Source organism: Leptodactylus fuscus, chromosome 8 (assembly GCF_031893055.1).
Source record: "Leptodactylus fuscus isolate aLepFus1 chromosome 8, aLepFus1.hap2, whole genome shotgun sequence".
In the NCBI taxonomy this organism is placed as follows: domain Eukaryota; kingdom Metazoa; phylum Chordata; class Amphibia; order Anura; family Leptodactylidae; genus Leptodactylus; species Leptodactylus fuscus.
This window is the reverse complement of record NC_134272.1, coordinates 22,437,275-22,447,630: the sequence shown is the minus strand read 5'-3', so window position 1 is coordinate 22,447,630 and position 10,356 is coordinate 22,437,275. Positions and strand designations below refer to the sequence as shown.

At 45.7% G+C, this 10,356-nt stretch overlaps 1 protein-coding gene across 1 annotated transcript; it reads left to right on the top strand.

The window, feature by feature from the left end:
- The first annotated feature begins 394 nt into the window (after positions 1-394).
- Positions 395-4,897, top strand: LOC142217654 (uncharacterized). Its single transcript, XM_075285985.1, has 4 exons — positions 395-805; positions 2,536-2,662; positions 2,842-2,918; positions 4,131-4,897. The coding sequence occupies exons 1-4, from the start codon at positions 412-414 to the stop codon at positions 4,487-4,489; spliced, it is 957 nt and encodes a 318-aa protein (XP_075142086.1). The 5' UTR covers positions 395-411; the 3' UTR covers positions 4,490-4,897.
- Positions 4,898-10,356: the final 5,459 nt, after the last annotated feature.

Here is a 10,356-nt window from a genome sequence, read left to right as displayed (position 1 = left end):
TTCCATCCCATATCCCAAAGACATACTGATAGGGAAAAATGTACATTGTGAGCTCTATGTAGGGCTCACAATCTACGTTAAAAAAAAAAAATGTTAGAAAGTGTCTAAAATGTATAAAAAATATGGTGTAAAGCCTGTACAACAGTTTTTTCATACAAGCTACGCTAGAATTCTGATATAGTTTATTAGGTTATCTGCCTCATTGTCTTCTGAGACACATTTTATTGTAATTTTTTTTTTGTACAAGTGGTGGATATCACTGCTTAGTTCTTGTTAGACTACGGAAGTCCTGCGTGTAGGAGTTTCAGTGGTTATCATTCTGGGCTCAGATCCAAGGAGTGGCCGTGTTTACTTGAGCAAGAAATTTCTTTCACTTTCAGTCTTGCTACTTTGTAATTGAATGCAGTATAGATGGAAAAAGTTCCTCCATATACAGAACCAGCTCCTCCATACACAGAACCGGCTCCTCCATACAAAGAACAAGCTATGGATTGCCTGTCTATGAGAGATTACATCAGGAATTTCAGGCTGGAGAACTGCCACCATGGGGATCAGGGATATTCCCGGGTCCTCCTGCAGCTCTTTGGCTACACTGGTCATGGGAAATCCTGCTTCATCAATTCCTGTAAGTATGTGATAGATGATGGAGCCTTCAGGGTCTATGCTAAGGTGGCCAAATCAGAGAATAAACCCGAGACCATGATACGGACTGCCTATAAGCTGACAGATAACATCACCCTGGTGGACAACCGAGGATGTGTGAAGATGAATAAGAACGAGACTGGGGCGATCTACGCTCAACTTGGTTAGTGTATTTCTTATCTAATCCTATCATGTGTGATACTGTCTGCTGAGTTGTGTATCTAATCCTATCATGTGTGATACTATCTGCTGAGCTGTGTATCTAATCCTATAATGTGTGATACTATAATGTGAGCTGTGTATCTAATCCTATAATGTGTGATACTGTCTGCTGAGCTGTGTATCTAATCCTAGTATATGTGATACTGTCTGCTGAGCTGTGTATCTAATCCTAGCATGTGTGATACTGTCTGCTGAGCTGTGTATCTAATCCTAGCATGTGTGATACTGTCTGCTGAGCTGTGTATCTAATCCTCTCATGTGTGATACTGTCTGCTGAGCTGTGTATATAATCCTATCATGTGTGATACTGTCTGCTGAGCTGTGTATCTAATCCTAGCATGTGTGATACTGTCTGCTGAGCTGTGTATCTAATCCTAGCATGTGTGATACTGTCTGCTGAGCTGTGTATCTAATCCTCTCATGTGTGATACTGTCTGCTGAGCTGTGTATATAATCCTATCATGTGTGATACTGTCTGCTGAGCTGTGTATCTAATCCTAGCATGTGTGATACTGTCTGCTGAGCTGTGTATCTAATCCTAGCATGTGTGATACTGTTTGCTGAGCTGTGTATCTAATCCTAGCATGTGTGATACTGTCTGCTGAGCTGTGTATCTAATCCTAGCATGTGTGATACTGTCTGTTGAACTGTGTACAGTGGCTTAACTACCGGGGTAGCAGGGGTAGCAGCTGCCACAGGGCCCGGCACATTAGGGTCTTGACGACAGCCGCTACCGCTACGTTTTTTTTTTTCTTAATAGGCCGTTACCGGCTGGAGATAATGGGCCCTATTTACTTACCGATTCTGGCAGGGGCTGGGATCAGTAAGTGACACCACAGGCTCCACAAACACTATTATTATACTTTGGGGTCTCTTCAGACCCCTGAGTATAATGATCTGAGGTCCTGTAGAGGTAAGGGAACATAAAAAAATGTGTTACTTACCTCTCACCGCTCCAGACAGGCTTCGGGCCTAGTTGTGTGGCGTGCCTGACGTCACATGACCATGTCTGCGTCCCGGGTCATGTAATGTCCAGACGTCATTGAAGATGGCCGACACCACCGAGGACTGCAGCGGAGCCAGGAATAGTTAAGTGACAGTGATTTTTATGTTGGTATCCCCTCTCGGTCTCCGATTATTATACTCTGGGGTCTGAAAAGACCCCAGAGTATAATAATTGTTCATGGGTGTCCACAGTGGGGCATAATGCTGTGTGCAGGGGCCACTATGGGACACTATAATGTGTACTGGGGCCACTATGGAGCATAATACTGCCTGCAGGGGCCACTATCGGGCATAATGCTGTGTGTAGGGGCCACTATGGGACACAATAATGTGTACTGGGGCCACTATGGAGCATAATACTGCCTGCAGGGGCCACTATGGGGCATAATACTGTGTACAGGGGCCACTATGGGGCATAATACTGTGTACAGGGGCCACTATGGGACATAATAGAGCGCGCAGGAATACGGGGGGGGGGATTTGGTTGGTCGAGGTGTTCGGTGTTTGTGTCACCATGTCAAAAGTTCGCCACGGAGCCCTGCCATTCCTAGTTATGCCACTGGCTGTGTATCTAATCCAATCGTACAGATTTCTATTATACAGGTTCAGAGCCCTGTGCAGCACTCCAATCCTCATCATATAATGATCCTGGATTTCATTACACAGGGAACTTCCAAGCACTGAATACTCATGTGAATTGGCAGACTGAATTTGAAGACATGGTGGAGACTTTGCTGAATGCAGAGAGACTGGATCAGTCGTCCGACTTCATTGTCCCAGTTCTCATCTACAGGTAACACCAGGACAGTACACTAAGCCCCTTGCATATGGCCTTGGTTTTAGTCCCTGTGCCATTTATTATTATAGATCTTTCCCTTAGACGTGCAGTAACATAGATGTAGAACAAAAGCAAAAACCTGTGCAGTCTACGATGATGATCTCCACTGATGTCTTTCATCCATTATCTTACAGAGCCGATTACCAAATGACTGAAAAAAATAGCAGAAGTGAAATGAAAGAAATGCTTATCTCAGCCAGAGACATCACAGGTACCTGTCCTCTGTGCTAGTCACTGTATACTCTCCATATCTGTGATACCACCTAGAGATGAGCGAGTAGTGAAATATTCGAAAATTTGAAATTCGATTTGAGTAGACCTCAATATTTCACTATTCGATCGAATATCGAATCCCATTAGAATCTATGGGAAAAAAATTCGACCAATTGGAGTCACCAAGTCCACTATGACACCCCAGGAAATGATGCCAACACCTCTGGAATGCAACTGGGACAGCAGGGGAAGCATGTCTGGGGGCATCTAACATACCCAAGTCCCAGTTTTATCCCACTATCACAGCCTATCAACTACACACTTCCCACACTCAATAGAATGGAGTGGAAAAATACTTGGAAACCTTCTTTCCTTTACATTAGTATGGACAGAAAGACAAATTTTAAGCTAAAGAAACATTTTGGCACCGAGAGTTATACGGAGAGCCGTGTCACTCTCAGGTCAAAACCCTACAGGATTGACATAATAAAATCTACAGGAATAACACAATACAATCTACAGGAATAACACAATACAATACAAATACACCAATCTACAGGAATAACGCAATACAGTACAAATACGCCAACCTACAGGAATACCAATACTAATACCAATACATCAACCAATGCTAATACACCAATCAATACCAACCATATAGTCAACTACTAGTGACCACTAGTCAATACATCAGGAATATACCAATACACTAATCAATTACAATACAAAAAAATTCCAATACAATAGCCTATAACAATACGCCAAACATACAATATGTAACACTAAGTGGCATATGGCATGCACAATCCCAATCAGGCACAATGGTGGGCCAAAGAAACATTTCAGAAAACAGCCTGAGGCTTCACCTGCTGGACTTGTATATGTGTATAACTTGTATGTGTCTATGACTTGTATATTTGTATATAAGTGTATGACTCACATATGTGTATGACTTTATGACTTTTATACAGTGTGTATGTGCTTTGCAGGATACAGAATATATGTATGTATCTAACATAGGTGACATGTATGTACAGTTTACGACTTGTGCTATTTACTGCTAGGATCCATATCAGTCTAATACTGTCCTCATATGTTACTCACCTCTCCTCTATACAATTGATGCATACTGTCGGACACGATGGTGGTGACATTTACTCCTCGGGTATGGTATGGAGAATAGAACAGATGTTTTCTGCTTCTTTCCTAGGACTCTTCCCGACTGTGGTTCTCACCCATGAGCTCAGCGAGCATCTGTCAAGCACTAAGGAGATGTTTCGGCAGATGGGAGTGGAGAACATATTCTCTCTGGAAAACTACACAGAGCAAGACAACAAGAAGACCCGGGGCAAACATGAGACCATTTTAAAGTGCCTTCAGGAGATCATTAAAGATATTGAGTTCCGGATGCTGGAGGAACGTGATGAAATTACTGAAAGAATTGAGAGGAAGAGGATCCTGCTAAAATTTGCACATCAGAGGGAAATGGAGAAACCTCGGGTGAAACATCAGGAGACAGATCAGGAGACACATCAGAAAAAAAAGAAAGAAACATGTTTGTTACTGTAGGACCAGAGCCAGGGCCATGCTGGTCAAGCTTCATGACGTTAGGAGGAAGTGAATGTATAAAGAAGGGATCAGCAACATTCCCTCTACTGTTATCTTATGATTTTTTTATGAACTTGTACCCAAATCTGGATGGTATACTCAAGAGGTTGTCTCACCAGTAGGGTTGAGTGATTGGGATCAGATCCTGATCGGCGTTTGAGCAAATTTCAGGATCGGCTGGAAAATGATCGAAAATCGGATTTTAAAATCGATCCTGAAATTTGAAGATCGTCTCAATCCTTCTCGCTAGTGATAATATTCTAGAAGCAATGATGTCTTTATGCAATGGACAGGCATTGATGGCCCTCCAGAAATAATGAGACAAGATCTGTAATCTTACTGATCAGTTTTACTGTGTACAGTGCAATCAATACAGGAATGTTGCTTTACAGCAGGAACTGTCTCTTGAGTTATTTCCAGTTACTGGCTCTTCTCAGTCATGTGAGGAGACTACACCAAGTCTTGGAGTGTCTAAACTAACAGTGCAGGTTACTTGTAGGTGCTGACACTGAGGTCACAGTTCTCCTGCTGCTTCTCCTTTCTCCACCCAGCTATCTGAAAAGACTACTGTATAGGTTAGGGCAGCAATTCCCCAGAACTCTCCAGCACCGCCTCCATCTTAGTCAGCAACGGTCTCTTAATCTTCTTCTTCCGGTGCTGGGGTCACACTTGTACACCTGAGCACTCGGCTCTGCCTGCAGAGCTGACTGCGCAGGCGCACAAGTGTGACCCCTAGTGCTGGAAGAAGATGAAGAGGCCGTTGCTGACTAAAATAGAGTCGGCGCTGGAGAGAGTTGTCTCGCAGCATTGGGGATGCCCCCCAGTGCTATTTCAGCGCTGGGCCCCACCCCCCAGTGCTGCGAGATAACTAATTTGCATACCAACTAAAAACAAATTTTTAACCGAACAGCGGGGTGAGGAAGACATCTAAAGGTAGGAGAAGAATAGCCTTTCTTAAGGTTATTCTGACGTGTTAGTTAGGAAAAAAAAAAAGTTTTTAATGGTAGAATCCCTTTAACAATCAATTCAATAAATAATCAATAAATATTTCAAGAATTTAATCCTCAATAAAATAAATAATTCATATTAAATAATCCAAAACAGTCCTACCGTGTTTTCCCAAAAATAAGACAGTGTCTTATATTAAATTGTCACTCTAAATATAGGACCTGTCTTATTTTCGGGGGGTGCCTTATTACAACCGGCAGTCGTGTCGGCACTTCCTTAGTGGAGTGTCAGCATGACTGCCGGTTGTAGGTAGTGTAGTGTAGGGGAGGGGGGAAGGTATCATACTTACCTTTCCCTTCTTCCTAGCAGCGCTGGTGCTGCTGTTCGTCCTGGAAGTGGTGAGTGGGGCTTAGCTAGGCTTCAGGGGGCGGGGCTTAGCGAGGCTTCGGGGGGCGGGGCCGGCTGCCGACTTTGCTGGGCACACAGCTTTGCTGGGCACACGGAGCTGCTGTGTCAGTGAAGTGGAGCTCGCTAAGCCCCGCCCATGACAGCCCCGATAAGCCCCGCCCCCTAAACCTCCGCTAAGCCCCACACACCACTGCCGGGCATGCCTTTTTTTCGGGGGATGCCTTATATTAGGCAATTCAACAGAAACCCCCGCATGCCTTACTTTCAGGGGGTGTCATACTTTCGGGGAAACACGGTAGCAGCGCTGGTGCTGCTGTCCGTCCTGGAAGTGGTAAGCGAGGCTTAGCTAGGCTTCGGGGGGCGGGGCTTAGCAATGCTTCGGGGGGCGGGGCTTAGTGGAGCTTTGCAAGCTCCACTTCACTGACACAGCAGCCGTGCTCCGTGTGCACAGGAAAGCCGGCTGCTGCCTCTTCTGTATGGCAGCTGCTGTCTCTGCCTCTGGGATGAGCTGGGAGAGCTCATCCTACAACAGCAGAGGCAGCAGCCGGCTTTGCTGTGCACACGGAGCACAGAGCATGGCTGCTGTGTCAGTGAAGTGGAGCTCGCTAAGCCCCGCTCCCGAAACCTCCACTAAGCCCCACCCCCGAAACCGCTGCTAAGCCCCGCCCCCGAAACATCAGCTAAGCTCCGCCCCGAAACCGCTGCTAAGCCCCGCCCCCGAAACATCCGCTAAGCCCCGCCCCCCGAAACCCGGCACACCACTGCCGGGCATGCCTTTTTTTCGGGGGATGCCTTATATTAGGCAATTCAACAGAAACCCCCGCATGCCTTACTTTCAGGGGGTGTCATACTTTCGGGGAAACACGGTATCAGCATTAGGAGATAGACTTACCCTTACAACGTACACTGTGACAAAAACTTCTATTAAAGAAAACAAGGGGGCGGGGCTTCTTGACTGAAGATCTCGGACTGACCGCTAACAGCTGACTGGCTGATTATTTATATTTGAAATTCCCGACTAAACCGGCCGGCCAATCAGCTGTTAGCAGCACACGCCCCTTTAGAAGCTTCCAGTAGCAGTAACAGCCTGGAGTGACCTCTAGATGAAGTCTGGACACAGCTGAGGTAAAAAATGGCGGGAAAAACTTAGCTTTATTGATTGACCTGAGGGGATAAAACCATAACCACATTAACATACACATAAAACCGTATGGATCGTGGAGAGGTAAGTAACAGTGTTTTTTATGTTTCTTACCTCTCCCGGTCCACCAATCATTATACTCGGGGGCCCGAAAAGACCCCCCCGAGTATAATGATAGCAGCGGTAGCAGCTGTCGCCGGGCCCCTAATGTCCCGGACCCTGTGGCAGCTGCCTCTGCTGCTATGGCGGTAGTTACGCCACTGGTTACAACCGTATACACCTGGGGCTCAGTCTCCTCAGTATTATAATGGCAGGACATCAGCAGCATATGGCGTACCATTGCACTACACTATGGTGTAACCGTGACTGGAAGTTTCTTGTCATTGTTGGTAGGACGCAGCGTGATAATAACCTATATGACATTAGTGTCACTGCATATAAAGACAGAAATGGCGTCTATAATATAACCCCGAGCCCAGAACCTTCATATTATCGTGGGGAGTTGTCTGAGCGTAAGGCAGGACTGGTGCGGCAGAGCTGTGTTTGCTATGTGTCTGTTACTTTACAGGGCGGGGGCGTTAGTCTATAAATAAGTTATTGTATAATGTCTTTGTGGTGCTTTAGCCATGTCCTTAGGGCTGAGTTTCGGGTGTTTAGACTGACTGTAATATTCATCAAGCAAAAGCTGCATTTTTAACAAGGCCCCTATGCCAGCTGTGTAATATAGAGGGGGGGGGGGGGGTATTGAGGCACACATTTGATGTATTTTGCACATTTTGTGATCCTCAATGAGGATAGATACAGTTTTACTAGATACTGTTGTACAAGCTGGAAGGAGCCCAGAGCTATCCCAGCCTAGTTGGAATCACACAAATACACTATGTGAACAAAAGTATCCGGACACCTGGCTGAAAATGACTTACAAGTTGGTGGCGCCTCCATCGGTAATGTTGGATACAATATGGTGTTGGCCCACCCTTAGCCTTGATGACGGCTTCCACTCTCGCAGACAGACGTTCAATCAGGTGCTGGAAGGTTTCTTGGGGAATGGCAGCCCATTCTTCACGGAGTGCTGCACTGAGGAGAGGTATCGATGTAGGTGGGTGAGGCCTGGCACCAAGTCGGCGTTACAAAACATCCCAAAGGTGTTCTATAGGATTCAAGTCAGGACTCTGTGCAGGCCAGTCCATTTCAGAGATGTTATGGTCGTGTAACCACTCCGCCACAGGCCATGTAGTATGAACAGGTGCTCCATCGTGTTGAAAGATGCAATCGCCATCCCCGAATTGCTCTTCAACAGTGGAAAGCAAGAAGGTGTTTAAAACATCAATGTAGGCCTGTGCTGTGATAGTGCCACGCAAAACAACAAGGGGTGCAAGCCCCCTCCATGAAAAACACAGCCACACCATAACACCGCCGCCTCCGAATTTTACTGCTGGCACTACACACGCTGCCATCGGATCGCCACATTGTGTACCGTGATTCGTCACTCCACGCAACGTTTTTTCACTGTTCAATCGTCCAATGTTTACACTCCTTACATCAAGCGAGGCGCCGTTTGGCATTGACCTGCGTGATGTGTGGCACCCAATCACCTGACCACGTTCGAAGTCCGTGAGTTCCGCGGAGCGCCCCATTCTGCTCTCTCACGATGTCTAATGTCTACTGAGGTCGCTGATATGGAGGACCTGGCAATAGGTGGCAGCACAATGCACCTAATATGAAAAACCTATGTTTTTGGGGGTGTCTGGATACTTTAGATCACATAGTGTATGCCATCTCTTCCTCTAGTGCTTGGAGGGGAGGGAGAAGAAACCTTTACACTAAACTGGATGCAGGAGAAGCTTTCAGGATCAGTGGCGTGACAGTAAGGGGGAGTTCACACGGAGGAAAGTGGAGCGCAATCTGGCTCAAAATGCTCCAATTTATTTCAATGGGAGTTAGGAGCGTATACGCCGTGTTATTTTGCGGCTGTGATTTTGCGGATGCAAAATCCACTTTCCTCCGTGTAAACTCCCCCTAAGGGTAAGTTCACACAGTTTCTTGGTCTTAGTTTCTTCTGTTGTTAATGAAAGAGGACCAAGGGCTGGGCCCACAGGTTCAGCAGGTATACAATGCCACACAGACACACACAGCGTTTTAATTCCCAGGACGAAGTTTACTAAACAAGTCACAGAATCGAGATCTGGGAAAATATGCAACAAGGTATAAACAGAGAAGAAATACAAACTAATATGGAACAGAATATTGCAGCAAACTAACACTATACTCCTAGTTCCCACAGTTACGTAACAGGTAACAGATACAAGTCCTTTAAGAACACGGTTCTCCTGGATCGGTCCCTCGTTGGGGCGCACCCTAAGTATTGCGCAATACTATTTGTAATCCACAGGGAAATGGTGTCTTTACTCACAAGTACAGTTATATCCTTTGCTCCAGCTCTCCACTTATCAGACAGGCCAATTTCTCAGCGTAAGAGTCCCTTATATATCACCACGTGGAACACGTGGACGCGGCCAAGCCGTACTTACAAGTCCTTGAGGCCCTTCTCTCATATGGTCTCCTTTACCTTCTGAGCTTCAGAGGTTTCCAGACTCAGTCCCAAACGTAGCACCACAAACTCATGGCAGTTCTTCCATCCAGCACAGCACAGGCTGCCATCCAGCATGTCAGGTCTCCATCCAGCACAGTTCAGGTCTTCACTGTCCCCTTAGCACATGTCTTGTTGCAACAGCACAGGACCCTTCTCCACAAACAGAGCTCACTTTCTATTGATGGTGATGCAGATGACTATCTCCAGTTCGAGGCATCAATATTGCAATCCCAGCACACTGCCAGGCTTGTAGGAGTCCAAAATTTCCCAGTAATTACCTGTAATCAGACTTTGCAACCTAGAACAATATTTACATTCTGAAGAATTCATTGCATTAATTCCCTATGGGCATTTAACAATTTGCTGCCACCTACTGACCAAAGTTAGTTACTGACAGTTTACTACATCACACCCTTACATTAAGACTATGGATTCAGTAACTTTATTTATTAACTTCTTATTTTTTTGTATGTCCTAAAGGGTTTATCCAACTATAAAGAAATGTAAAAAAACGCTGAAAATGTGATAAAAGACATGTCGGGCCAGTGCTGTCACTGCTGAGGTCCTCCCGAACTTTATTACAGGTATGAGACTGCTGCAGCCATGTGGTCACATATCCACGATATCTGATACAGTACACTGGGAAACAAAGACCAAAGATATGCCAGCGCTGGGTTTCCAGGGGAAGGAAGAGATAAGCAATGCCGATATTTCTGGTTAACCCATTTGCAGCAAGTT